At 27.3% G+C, this 14,941-nt stretch overlaps 1 protein-coding gene across 6 annotated transcripts in view; it reads right to left on the reverse strand.

Moving 5' to 3' along the window:
• Nucleotides 1-1,457: 1,457 nt before the first annotated feature.
• LOC107444194 (zinc finger protein 845) overlaps nt 1,458-14,941 on the reverse strand; it is a 19,556-nt gene continuing 6,072 nt past the window's right edge. Inside the window, exons 2-4 of one of the 6 annotated variants that reach the window (XM_043056546.2) lie at nt 14,144-14,316; nt 4,915-5,011; nt 1,458-3,796 (exon numbers count right to left, since the gene is read on the reverse strand). In XM_043056546.2, the coding sequence (XP_042912480.1) occupies nt 1,501-3,327 (1,827 nt within the window). In that variant the 5' untranslated portion in view covers nt 3,328-3,796; nt 4,915-5,011; nt 14,144-14,316 and the 3' untranslated portion in view covers nt 1,458-1,500. Of the gene's footprint in view, nt 3,797-4,914; nt 5,012-6,023; nt 6,048-10,631; nt 10,752-14,143; nt 14,317-14,941 lie in introns of those variants that run through there. The other 5 variants (XM_043056550.2, XM_043056549.2, XM_043056547.2 and 2 more) reach the window with 5 other exon arrangements.

Raw genomic sequence — 14,941 nt, forward strand, 5'->3', positions numbered from 1 at the left:
TAATTTAGGGAAAGAGGGAAATCTTAGTATAGTTGTTATTGGTTTATCAAATAGATCGAGCGTTTCCCACACAGAGCAAAGGGAAAAATGTCCTGCTTTTAATTAAATGCATAGTTGAGCCAAAAATAGATTTATGAACAGGATGTGGCTTTTAAAAGTGTGAAAAAGTATTTCGATTGGAATAATTAATTAGGATAACATAAAAAGATTAATTGAAGCTTTTTATGTTATATATATATATATATCCTTGTTCTCACGTAGTTATTTACTTTCTAAAATAGTTGGATTTTATTAGGAAAAATCAGAACGTAATCGCTTACATTGCATAACAATTATAAATGAACGGCAGATGGACATGAATAACATCAGTTCGTTAATAATCACGTGACTCCCCGTTTCAGATGAAAACGATAGTAAGCGTTTTTTGCTTAATAATTAGTCTTCTTAAAAAGAATAATAAAATATTTTCTGGGAATTATGAGGGATTATGAATGGATTAAGATTTGTTAAAAAAAGCTACTGTAATTTTCCTTTTTTGCTACGACGAGTTGTACCAGTGACAAATTGTGCGTGCCACGATTCCGCAATATTCGTAAATAGACGCATTTCATAGATGTAACAGCAAGAAATTGTGCTGTTAAAAATGATGAAAATAATGATTAAAAATAAAGGTTTCACCTTATTAGATTAATCGAAAAAAGTGCCTAGTAACTGTTTATACATTTTAGAGACTTTCATTTTTGTGAGATTTATATTTACACATTTTAAATAAATAGAATCTCGCATCCATATACCTACATTAAAACATTGATAACATTTTATGAACATATGGGACTACACACTTTACACATGCTCCAATTTCAATTACTTAAAAAGTGTTTAGGCGTAACATTTTTGGATTTATATTTTTTTTAATTTTTATCAAATTTATCCCTGAAAAATACAGTTCTATAAAACCTGTCAGAAAATCTGTGATCTTCAAACAAATTTGGACAAAATGAGGAGACAAAAGGGTTGAAACAAATTCCAAGAGTTCAACAGCAATGCATGCAGGAGTTCTTTTTAGTTGAGATTTTGTGAAAACTTTTCATTTTATCTAAGACTTAAATCAACCATTCCATTATCATTGCTAGTTGATATCTGAGGGAGGGTGGGTGAGAACAATTTAAATTTAGGATAACCAACCTCCTGGAAAAATTGGGATGTGTAGTAAAAAAGAAATAATGAATTAAAAGTGGATTGAAGAATCGGTAACGGAGAAATCACAAATCTGAGAAGTGGAGACACCTAAATTGAATAGCAGTACAAGAATGAATTTTAAAAACTACAATGAAAATAAATGAAAGGCTAGATTAGATCACTTAATTTCAAAAAATCGCTTATTACACTCACTAAAATAATTAAGTTACTCAGAGGCAAACACAATTACGCAATATATGAAAAAATAGGAGTAAAAATGAAGAAATTAACAAAACATTTTTTATTACGTTGGTAACAAAATCAAGGTTTTTCATCAGTATGAGAGCAATTGTGTTTAGTTAGATAACATTTATGTGAAAAACTCTTCTTACATATACTACATGAATAAGGTTTCTCACCAGTATGAGAGCGAATGTGCACAGTCAGACGACTCTTCTCGGAAAAACTCTTCTGACATATACTACATGAATAAGGTTTCTCACCAGTATGAGAGCGAATGTGCACAGTCAGACGACTCTTCTCGGAAAAACTCTTCTTACATATACTACATGAATAAGGTTTCTCACCAGTATGAGAGCGACTGTGTTTAGTCAGACTACTCTTCTGTGAAAAACTCTTCTGACATATACTGCAAGAATAAGGTTTCTCACCAGTATGAGAGCGATTGTGTTTAGTCAGACAACTCTTCTCTGAAAAACTCTTCAGACATATACTACAAGAATAAGGTTTCTCACCAGTATGAGTGCGATAGTGCTTAGTTAGTTTACTCTTCTCTGAAAAACTTTTATTACATATATTACAAGAATAAGGTTTTTCACCACTATGAGAACGACTATGCAAAGTCAGTCTACTCTTCTCTGAAAAACTCTTCTGACATATACTACAAGAATAAGGTTTCTCTCCAGTATGAATGCGACAGTGTTTAGTTAGCTTACTCTTCTCTGAAAAACTCTTCTGACATATACTACAAGAATAAGGTTTCTCACCAGTATGAGTGCGACAGTGTCTATTTAGTTTACTGTTCTCCGTAAAACTCTTGTTACATATACTACAAGAATAAGGTTTCTCACCAGTATGACAACAACTGTGTCTAGTCAGATTACCCTTCGTTGAAAAACTCTTATGACAGATACTACAAGAATTAGCTTTCTCACTAGTATGAGTACGATTGTGTTCCGTTAGATCCCATCTATATAAAAAACTCTTATTACATATACTACAAGAAAAAAGTTTTTTAGCTGTATGAGAGCGATAGTGTACAGTTAGAAGAGACCTATATGAAAAACTCTTATTACATATACTACAAGAAAAAAGTTTCTTAGCTGTATGAGAGCGATAGTGTACAGTTAGAAGAGACCTATATGAAAAACTCTTTTTACATATACTACAAGAATAAAGGTATTCACCATTATGCTGGCGATTGTGCTTAGTTAGATAATCCTTCCTTGAAAATTTTTTATCACATACACTACAAGAATAAGGTTTCTCACCAGTATGAGTGCTATAGTGTTTAGTTAGTATACTCTTCTCTGAAAAACTTTTATTACATATATTACAAGAATAAGGTTTTTCACCAGTATGAGAACGACTATGCAAAGTCAGCCTACTCTTCTCTGAAAAACTCTTCTGACATATACAACAAGAATAAGGTTTCTCATCAGTATGAGTGCGACAGTGTCTATTTAGTGTACTCTTATCTGAAAAACTCTTATTACATATACTACAAGAATAAGGTTTCTCACCAGTATGAGAACGATTGTGCACAGTCAGCCTATCTTTCTCTGAAAAACTTTTCTGACATATACTACAAGAATAAGGTTTCTCACCAGTATGAGTGCGACAGTGTTTAGTTAGTTTACTCTTATCTGAAAAACTCTTATTACATATACTACAAGAATAAGGTTTCTCTCCAGTATGAGTGAGATAATGGTTATTTAGATGACACCTTTGTGAAAAACTATTATTACATATACTACAAGAATAAGGTTTCTCGCCAGTATGAGAACGACTGTGCACAGTCAGATGACTGTTCCGTTTAAAATTCTTATTACATATAACACAGAAATAAAGATTCTTATTAGTATTAACATTGAGCATAATCATGTTACCGTCTACTAAAAAACTCATATTGTATAAAATGCAACTGTATTAATCTGTATGTAGCTAATTATTATTTCAAAGATCTAAATATATTACCATCATAAGATTTTTTAAGAGTGAACCATCTTATGACAAGTTAAAATACATTTTTAGAAAAACATCATTAAAAATTTTACTCAAATGTCTCTTAGAATGAGTTATGGATACTAATGACTATTACTGGATATAATATTAAAAGGGCTAAGCAAAAATAGCATTTAAATTGCTATAAATACATCTAAGTTTTACAATGGAATGAAAATCAAAGTAATAAATACATAGCAATAAAAAAAACATAGTAATAAAAAATGCACAGTATTTTTCATAGTCATATGAGATAATGAGAATGCCTTGCTTTCTCTGTGGCTGGCAGTAGAAACAATTTTTAAGATAACCTATTCTTGTCTAATATCTTTGGTCTTCAAGTACCATGAAATTCAGAACAATGCACATCCAACTATAAAAAGCAACATTGAAAAGAAAAATAATTAATTGAACATTGAGAAAAAAATAAAAAGTCATTAATAGTCTAAAAATATGTTGCGTATTCAAATTTAATAAACTTTTTCTGTTACCAAAAAAAAAAAAAAAACTTTAATTATGCCAACATATGCAAAAAACTCTTGTACAGGGCAAAAGAGACAGTCAACACTGGCTATGAAGCACTTACAAAATTGTCTTCAAGTCCCAACTTTAGACGTCAAAAGTGCCCCAAACGTCAAAATTACATGTAAATTATTATTTTTTCGATAAACTTTTCTGAAAATTCCTTTTCTGCAACTTGTTTCTTAAATTGATGCAGTATTAGGAATAAACTTTGTAAGGTTCATCATATTTTGGGAAAAGTTTAAAAAGAAAGCTTTACATTAGGATGTTATTTTAAAGTAATCAACTTTCAGGAAGGCTTGTCAGGAGCAATTATCGCGATTAGACTACACCATAAATCAATACACCGGGATTAAATTTGCACTTTTAAAATTAAATGCATACATTTTTAAATATCTTAAATGCATAATTTTTGAATATCTTATAAACTAAAAGTACAATTAAATTGCATAAAATAATAAAAAACTCGCACTTTAAAAGGTCAATATACTTGTTTAAGTACATATGCTGATACTAATCATATACATCTCCAAGAAAATTATAAAATAAAATCAAGTTTTTAAAAGTCTAAGAATTTAATTACAACAAACTCTTCACTAATCAACTTCAACTTTGCATACACTGAAATTATAATTATAAAATAACAAATTCACAGTATGTAAGTTAAAAAAAAAAAAAGTCATGCACAAGTTTTTTTTTTAAAAAAAAAAAGGTTTCAAAATTAAAAAAAAAGACTTAGGATTTTGAAAAAAATTGAAGCAAACAAAATATATTCAAAACTTAATCCTTAAGAATTGAAAAATAAAATAAAAATTACACAATAATATGAGGAAGAAAAATAATAACTTATATGCATTGATAAGATAAATTACAAGAACATAATTTATAGAATATAAAAATAAGAAACATGGTAGAATCAGAATAAGTTTTAAGAACATATATCGTTATCTCGCATGTTCGTTTCCGCACCTCTTAGTTTTTTTTTCTGCTTTGTGGTGACTTGATATCGTTTCTTGTAGATTATTTTCAGTGGAACTGACTTTGTGATCACCGTTCTGAACGTAATCTATAATTGAAAAGAATACATAAAGAAGTGTTTCTTAATTAATTAGGTAAAAGTTTTTTTTTGTAACAAAACTTTCTTTTTTATTTTTAAATGTGAAAATTAATTTTGATATTATATGTTTAAGTATTTTTCTACATTATTGAATTTATTACAATCGGAAATATAATTTAAGGTGCCCATAAAGAATTAAATTAAAAAGTAATTAAATTTGTTAGGGTACTTTTTACTTTATTTTAATTTATTAAAAACTTTTTGGATAAAATAATAATTTAATGGGTTTTTATTACTGATTTCAAATTTATTAATCTTTAGTTGTTGTCATTTTTATACATAAAATTATAACAAAACTTACTTTTCCTCTATTGGATTTGGACATAAGTCAATCAATTGTGTTCATTCAAAAAAATTAGTAATGTTTGCGATTGCGACTTCTTTTTTTAAAATCATTTAGTACTTCGTTTTATTAAAGAGTATAATAGCGCTTTTTAATTTTCCTTCAATATTGTCAGTTGAATATATTATCGAATATCATAATTCTTTTGTTTTTATTTTTAAGAAATTAAACCTTACTTTTTTCTTGTNTTCTATATTGTTAGGTAAATACATTGATAAATTTCAATTTTATTTTTTTTTTTATTATTTACTTTTAAACTAAGAAATCTTTCGTTATTTGCGCGATCATTTTTAGAAAATATAACATTAATATTTTTCTTAAGCAAAACATATACATCAAATTCAAATTGATTTAAATCAATCTGAGTATGAAGTTTTGATAGAAATCCGACTTTCTGCACCTTACAAGCAAATGAATTTCAAAAATACTATATCGAGATGCAAAACTGATGATGTAAAATTTCTTACATCGCCCAGTCCTAGCAGTTGGCATGTCTGTTAAGATGTAATTAAAAAAGTAATTACATGTATAAAAAAGTTGCCACTGTTAAAATGCTATGTGAAAAGTCAAGATTAAATCTACCTGAAAAAAAATTATTAAATGATTAAGGTTTCTCACCAATATGAGTGTGATTAGTTAGACACTCCTTCCTCAAAAACTACAAGAATAAGGTTTCTCATCAGTATGAGTGTGAAGGTATTTAAATTGCTGTCTATATTGTGAAAAAATCTTATTACAAATATTACAAGAATAAGGTTTTTCACCAGTATGAATGCCATTGTATACAGTTAGATAACACTGTTCTGAAAAACTCTTATTGCATATACTACAAGCACAAGGTTTCTTACTAGTATGAGTGCATAAGTGATTATTTAGATGAGTCATCTGTAAAAACACTTTTCACATCTACAAGAATAAGGTTTTTAATCTATATGAATATGTTTATGCGCATTCAGACCATTTTTATGAGTAAAACTCTAATTACATATAATAACAGGGTTCTCACTCTTTCAACAAAGCAAAAATTAAGCACTTTTAAGGATTAAGTACTTTTTTGAAAAATTAAGGACTTTAAAAATGGTATGATTGTTTATCATCGAATATACATGACACCAACAACAGTGCAAATTATTTACCTTCCTAAAAGAATCAATCAATAAAAAAAAACACTAAAAAACAATAAATTTTTTTTTTTAAATCCAGGAAGGTTTAAAAAAAAAAAAATTCAGATTGTTAAAAGTTAACGCCATTCAGATTTAAAAGTTAATGTATGAAACTAATCTGCATTCCATTTTTAATGATTTCATTGAAATTGAATTGTAAAATTAAGTGCAAAAATCAAGATTTGCAATTTTTTCATGTATATTAAAAAAAAAAGAGTAAATAAAGAAATTCGCCATAACATTGAAAAAGTTATTTCAACAAGTTTTTATATTTTGCTGCTAGATCACAAAATGTGTTATTTTACTTTTATGATGAACTTATTTCCAGTCAAACCTGTTCTTAGGAATTTACATAATGTAACTAAACATTTTGACAAAAACATGAACTAATTTTAAAGCAACTAAAAATTGAACAGAATTTAAAAGTATATTAAGTTGCAATGTTAACTGAGTAAAATGATTATTTAAATCTAAGGATCTTTTAAATGAGCAGATTTACGTTTTTATGTAACAATTTGCGTAAGCTTAAGAAATAAAAGTAATAGCGTAACAATCTTACCTTAAATTTTTTTTGCATTGCAACAAAAGAAATCATAAATAGTTACCAAATAATAAACTTTCTTGTTAGAAGCAAATCATGATTTCTTATTTAGTACTCAGGAAGGAAAAACTTAAGTATTTTTGAAAGAAAACTTGAGGTTCTCCTCAAAACCCCCAATAGACCCTAGGTTTTTGATGAAAAACCTTGCTGGGCAGGAATTTTTCAAACCCTGTTTCTTACAAATCTGTTTAATTTTTAGTACTAACATGAATTTTAAAAAATGTTATACTTTCTATAAAGTAACAGTTATTATACATTGAAATATTATACAATTTTATTTAATTCTTCAAGAATTTAGAAAATAGTTTTCGGTATGGATTCTAGTTAAAAAAGTTTCTGTTACTTCTTTTCTTAGCGTTTTACTTAATTCCTATAAGCAGATGCATTACCAGTAGAACTGAATTTCTTGAATTTTGAAGATTAGTGGGGATCTTGTACTTAGGTACTTTAAAACTGCTCCCCCCCTGAAAAAAAAGTACTATCTCTTCCAAGTGCAGTATTCCCCTTGTCTACACCATTCTTTTTTTTTTAGAATGCTTCACTCTCCTTATAGAGTATCATACTAAGCAAAGGGCAGAAAGGCAGAATATATTAATGAAAGAACCAATATAGTATTAATAAAAGGACATGCCTTCTTCCCCTTGCCTCTGACAACCCCTCCCCCCCACATTAATTTTTGTCTCTCTAAAATGCTTTACCCTAGATCTATGGTGTCTAAGTGATAAAAGTCTAAGTGTCTAAGATTTTTCCTTAGACTGTTTATACCTAGATGTCTAAGTGATAAAAGAGCGACATTTTGTTTTAAAAAATTGTTCCTATCAACTATAGTGATGCTAAAAAATTAAGGACTTTTAAGGAACCCTGAATATAATAATTTTACTCAAATGTCTCTCAGTAGAGTGAGTTATGGAGTTATTGTTGGATACTAATAACAATTTCTGGATGTAATATTAAAAGGGTAAAGTAAAAATGATACTTAAATTGCTTTAAATACATCTAAGTTTTATAATGGAATGAATATCAGATTAATTCATAGTAATAAATACATAGCAATAAAAAAATCATAGTAATAAAAAATGCATGCAGCATTATTATAGTCCTATAAGATAATGAAAATGCCTTGCTTTCTCTGTGGCTGGCAGTAGAATCAAATTATAAGATTACCTATACCTGGCTAACAGCTTTAGCACCATGAAACTCAGAGCAACACATACAAACATGGAGAAAAACAGCAACATTGAGAAAAAATATTGAAAATTATAAATGATCATAAAATTTATTGCATATTAAAATTTCAAAAAAAAATATTTTTTTTTACAACCATTAAAATAAATATTTAAGTCACGTCAACAGGTACAATAAACTTTTGTACAGGGTAAAATTAATAGTCAACACTGGCTATGTGGAGAATAAAGTATTGGTTGCAAGTTGTTACTTTGGACGTCAAAAATGCTTCCCGTCTGTATTTAATTATTATTACTTTTAAATATAGATTGAATTAAAATGAATATATTATTACACAATTCTGAAAATTATTTTATTTATAGCTTATTTCTTAAAAGGATGCATTTTTAGGAATAAGCTTTGTAAGGTTCATCATTATTTTTGGAAATGCTTAAAAAGAAAGCTTTACATTAAAGACTTAAAATGTTCAATTTTTGAAAAATTAACCACATGTTTTTTAAAGTTGCTACAGTTTAAGATGCTACAACTAGCTACAGGCCAGTATGAAATTTGTCTAATTTTCTCTATAGCTATACTCATAGCTGAAGAAAAAATCTAGTAGATTTTAGGAAATAATACAAGTTTCATGATAATTGTTGTATAATGTAAGAAATATTTTACACATAGGGAATTTTTTGGTATTTTATTGTCATCAAAATAAAGAAACTGCAATATTTTCCACTTATAATTGACATGAAACATATGTAAAATGTTATATATTATGTTCTTTCATAATTTTGAATATTAATAAGCATTTAATTCATGAATGATAAAAAGATTTTTTAATTAATTCGAAAGAATTCTGAATAATAATAAACTGAAAATTTTCGAGCAAGAAAAGATTTGAACTGATTTCTATAAATAAGGTAGGCTTCATTATGTATCAGTAATACTTTTTTAAATATATAAGCATTTAAGCAACAATCTGTATGAAAATTCTATTTCAATGCGCATTTTTTTACGAAACTTACTTAATTTTAGGAAATTTTCTACAATTTAAAAAATACCAGAAGAATTTTAATAAAACCAGTAGACCAGGAGAAACTGGAAAAATCCAGTAGAGTTCGTAGTTATCTATATTGTTGCACTGGTACAGTTAAAAAAAAACTAAATAGTTTATTGAACTAATTCAGGGATTAGTCATTGATCAGAAAGACCAGTAACTAATTATTACTAGTTTATTCCCACTTTTCCATGAAGCACGTTACTTAACACTAGATAGATTCAATATAATAATGCCTTGCTAAAAAACACTATACTCCTAAATCCTAGCAACTGAAATTACAGCTAATGTTAAATGAAATTAAATAATTTTTGATCTAACAGTTTAACCTTTAACCAACCATCTATTTCATTTTTTGAGGTCAGAGAGCAGTTTTTTTTTTTAAAAAAAAGGCACCTCAAATTATTGATAAATAAAGATTTATTTGGAAGGTAGGGATGATTGTGACACAAAGTGAAAAACCTTGAAAATTTTATGTGTAAAAACACGATAAAAAGATGTATAATATTCCTATTTAATATAATTTTTTCAACTAAGATTTATAATTAAATTACCTACTAATAAAGAATGTCACACTTTTAGGGTAACTAATTTAAGAAAAAACTTTTACAGAGAACCAGTAAACAAGAACAAAGGATTTTTAATTCACGTTAATACAAATCACGCAATTGATTTGAGAAACGCGTAAATACATAATGCTACACTGAAATTTTAAACCACATGAACACGATTCAAGATGTAAGAGTTTTAAATCGTGTGATTAGATTAACAATGAGAAACTCTTACATCCGTCAAATATGAAAATCAATGTTGGATTCGCGGAATTCCGCGAAAAAAATAAAATGCTCTGTTCATTTTTCATATCGTATACAATGCTTCATTATTGAGCTTTGATAAGGTAATATTAAATTCTGTTGTTTTAACTTTAGTCATTGAAAACTGCAGAAGTAACAAGATGTTTCCAAGAAAAATAAATCAGATTGCATTTCCTTTAAATTAATGCGCTCATTATTACAGGAAAAAAATTCTAGAGATTAAAAAAAAAAAAAGGAAATTCCTCTTTGTAAACTAGTACTATATAGCAAATAAAAGTTTATGTGGCAATATTTCTATTTCTGAAACTGATCTAAGTAAATTTTTATTAAAAATGTATCAAATAATATTTGCAAAAAATTCTAAAATTAATTTTTGTTAATAATAACATTTTTCTTATGTTTTAAGCTAAAAAAAATCATGCTAAATAAAAATTAAAACTCGATTAACTATGAATAATAGCAATAAAATAATTTATTTAATTATTAATTTATATTAAACAAAAACTCTTCCTTTTCTTTTAATTGAATCAGTGGTGCAACCTGCAAAAAAAGAAACAAACAAAAGATTTAAAATTATTGATTCTGGAATTTTCTTGAGAAAAAATATTAATACTGAATAACAAATTTTTAAATACTGAACTGAATGGTACAAACATAATACCGAATTGTGCTAATATAAAAAAATATTAGATAAATTCCACGGTATCCGACGTAAAAAATGAACAGAAATTTTTTTAGAAGAGCTCTCTTTTTAAAATATAAGTTAAATTTAAAATCCTCTAATTTTTATATCAAATATTTAGTACATCATAACCTATCGAAATAATAGAAATTCTAATAGAAAACCACTGGTACAAATGCAGAAAGTTTTCTTGACCGATACATATGCTGAGAACTCTCTTGCCACATGAATCTTTCCACCATACATTGATGTTCAATATTTTGAAGGGAGACATGACACATTATAAATTTCAGCTTTTCAAAGTTCTGATTCATGTACTTTAATGGATAAAAAATTTCTAAAAAAAAGTTATCAGCTATTTTGTTAATTAAAGTCACCATTTTTTTTGTTGACTGGCCATGTGGCCATTTTTAGATCTACTAATAACCATAGTAAATATTGAAAGTAATTTAATTAAATTGATTGCTTGAAAATATTGTTAACTCAATTAAACAAACATTTAGGGGAGAGTTGCTCACATTGGGACACAGTACACCTTGGGACATTTTTAGTTTTGGTCTCAATTTTTGAACTATCTTTTAGTCCTTTTAGATTCAGATATATGTCAGCATCACCTAACCTTGGATCATTTCAAGATTCTATCGATTAAGCAGGTAAGAATTTATTAGAATTTTTATTTTTTTAAGAATGTTTAGTTACTTTTATATAAAAGTTAAAGTAGTTGTAGTAAAAAATTTTAATAATTTTTTTTAAATAATGGGTAACATAATGAAGTATAAAGTTTTGCCTTTAGAAGTTATCAAATTTAAATGTTTTAATGCTAAGCCTAAAAGTATGATATTTTAAAATATCCTATTAAGTATATAGTGCACCATGGGACAGATGGAGGTGGCCCACCTTGGGACACTAGATATGCATAATTAATCCTTATTAAAAACAGATTTTTAACAAAAAGATATTGTGCATGCAAAGTAATTTTAATTTACATAATCTGTGTTTATTAATAGTTATTATTTCTTATTTTAGGAACTCATTAGACTTAACCAATCACAAGAATTGGAAGCAAGAAGTATAAAAATAATGCAGCAATTTGTGCTAACAATGTTGAAAAAGCAGCTGCAAATTTTATCAGGGGAAATGACTTGAAAGAAAGCTGCTGAATTCTACAATGTTAGAAAGACCACTCTGAACCGCAATTTTATTCCCTTTAAAAAAAGAGATCAGCCAAATTCTAACTTTCAAATATATTTTAAATATGCAGAGTCGCAAAATATTCATAGATGAGAAAGAAACAAATTTGGTACACTATATGTTACAAGCCTCCAAGTACCATTAAGGATTAACAATATGTGATGCACGGGTACTTACATATGAGTGTGCTTCGCCAAACAAAATGAGCATTCCTCCAAATTGGGAGAATGTAAAAAAAATCTGGGAAGATGAGGATTTTATGCTCTCAGAATTAGTGATTTATGCAACGATAACAGTGATGATGATGCTTGCAGCTTAAATGAAATGAACAGTGAAAGTGACAACAAAATATTTGACAATAAGAAAAAACAACATCTAGAATAAAGTAGTGAAACAAGATTACATATTGGAGAATTTGCTCATATCAAATTTGCTGGTAAAAGATCTGTTGTTGCCTTTGTAGGTTGCGTTAAAAGAGTTGATGGAGAAGAGTAAGAGTTATCAGTATTGAGAAGAGTGAATCAATCTCCAACATTTATTTATCCAGAAAATCATACATAGATTCAAATGGCATTTCGTTTGAACGTTCTTTAGGCTCGGTATTTGATTCTGAACAATTCGATATGCATACAAGAAGTTGAAACTAACAAAATAAAACTTGATTAACAAAATTAAAAAATGTGAATTTATTTAGTTATATTATTTTTAGAAAATTTCTACCTAACTTTTCATATCTTTTTAACTGTCCCAAGGTGCCTCACTAGGAGGTACACCTTGGGACAAATAACAAGGTAACTAAACATTTTTTAAAATTTTTTCGATGACAGATATAAAATCAAAACCTAGTTAAAAATGCTTTCAAATGTTACAAGAATGCCAGGTAAAATTTTGACAATAATTGATCAGAATAAAAAAATTAAAAAAAAAATGAAAATAAAAAAGTGTCCCAAGGTGAGCCATTCTCCCCTATATTTTTTGGTAAATTATCATAGTTTACTTATCATGGAATTTATTATAGTTATGATTTATTGACAATATTTATGTCCATAGATGCAGAAAATTCTTAGGCGAATATTTCCACAGAAAGAATTTTTTTTAAGATTTAAAAAATTAAAAATATTTACCCATTTTTCTTATGAGCTTAGTGTAATAGTTTTTTCGCAATTTGTGTTGTAATGTGAAGTTTATGTATTGTTTAAAAAGTTCTTATAACGAAAACAAAGAAAAAAAATTATTATATATTAGACAATTTTTGAATAAATAAGCATATGTATTATAAATAATATAAATCAAAATATATTTAAATAGTAATAATTTATTAATTTAAATTTAAGATCCCACTCAATAACCCCAGAAATAATAACTAATAAATACCCAAATTGACATGGAACATTTTTTAAAAAAATGACAAATATTATACAAAGCAACACTTTTAACAATAATTTTTTTTTTTTTTTTTTTTTTTTTTTTTTTTTTTTTTTTTTAAGAAATGTGTTTAGACCAACGCTGCCTAAATTTCCCACAAAAACCTTATTTGTGTGATAGGACATATTCTTGTCCCCTGCATACAAATAATAACAACAAATATTGAGAATCAAACAAAAAATTTATAAGTAGAGATCAGTAGTAGAATAAAAATCAAGATTTATATTGTTAATAATTAATAACTCTTAATTATTACCGAAAATATAAACTGAATAATTGTAGTTTTGATCATAAAGTATTAAGCGGGCCGTGATTTAGAAAAAAACATTCAATAGCTTAAATAATTTACGTTATATAAAATCATAATTATAGTAGTATATGTAATGCAAGAACAGTAGAGCGCTGATTATTCGAATTCTTATTATCCGAGCAACCAATTATCCGAACTATGTCCGAATTTGCTTTTTTTTTTTCAAGTTTAGAATACTTTTTAACTTATCGACAATTTTTCTAAATTTGGAAGAATAAATAATTTCCACTACATTTGATGACCATATTTAATTTACAACCTTTTTAGTAGTTTTCTAATAGTAGTCATACATAAATGTATTGTTATAGAGTTAAACCTACGTACCCCTTTAGCCCTCTTCAACTGAAAGTTATCTTCCAGGAATGTGAACTTCACTTTGACAGTCTACAACGTCAAAATTATGTTGATCCAGTTCAGTTGATTTATTTAAAAAGAATAAGGTATATGACAGCTCAAAAAAGAACATCTTCTTTGAAACAAAAGTCTTTGCTGGATTTCTTTTGCAATGGAAAATAAAGAAAAAATGTGGTAAAATCAGTAATTGTCAAAAAAAATTATAAAAAACTGAAATATGATAAAGAAATTCAAAAAAAAAAAAAATAAGAGTTTAAAAAAATAAATAAAAATTGAAAAAAAAAAATCTTTAAACACGCCACAGCTATTTTGGATAGTACTGCCAGTCCTAAGCCGTAAAAAGTGAGAAGGGAAGTTAGTGCAAATATAATAATTCTTTAAACTAGATTTTAAACAACTATCCGAAATTTTCATTATCCGAACCACGTTCGGTCCTGAGCAGCTCGTATAATTTGCGCTCTACTGTATTGTGTATGATTTACTATCAGGGGTCTGTCTAGGTTTTTCTGAGAGGTACCCATTTTGTGAAAATTTAGACATAATTTGTGAAAAATTAAAAATTATATTAAAAAATCAACACAAAAATATGGTAAAAATATGAATTTATCGTGTCTTAAGGGATACAAAAATAAAATTTTACGAAAAGTATTTTGTGAAACTACCGTTTTTCCTAAAGTTGATTTTGTGAAACTACCGTTTTTCCTAAAATTGAATTTGTGAAGGTACCGCTAAACGGTAGTAAATTCGGCCTGGACAGACCCCTGATAA

The sequence above is a fragment of the Parasteatoda tepidariorum genome, chromosome 10 (assembly GCF_043381705.1).
Source record: "Parasteatoda tepidariorum isolate YZ-2023 chromosome 10, CAS_Ptep_4.0, whole genome shotgun sequence".
Taxonomy (NCBI): domain Eukaryota; kingdom Metazoa; phylum Arthropoda; class Arachnida; order Araneae; family Theridiidae; genus Parasteatoda; species Parasteatoda tepidariorum.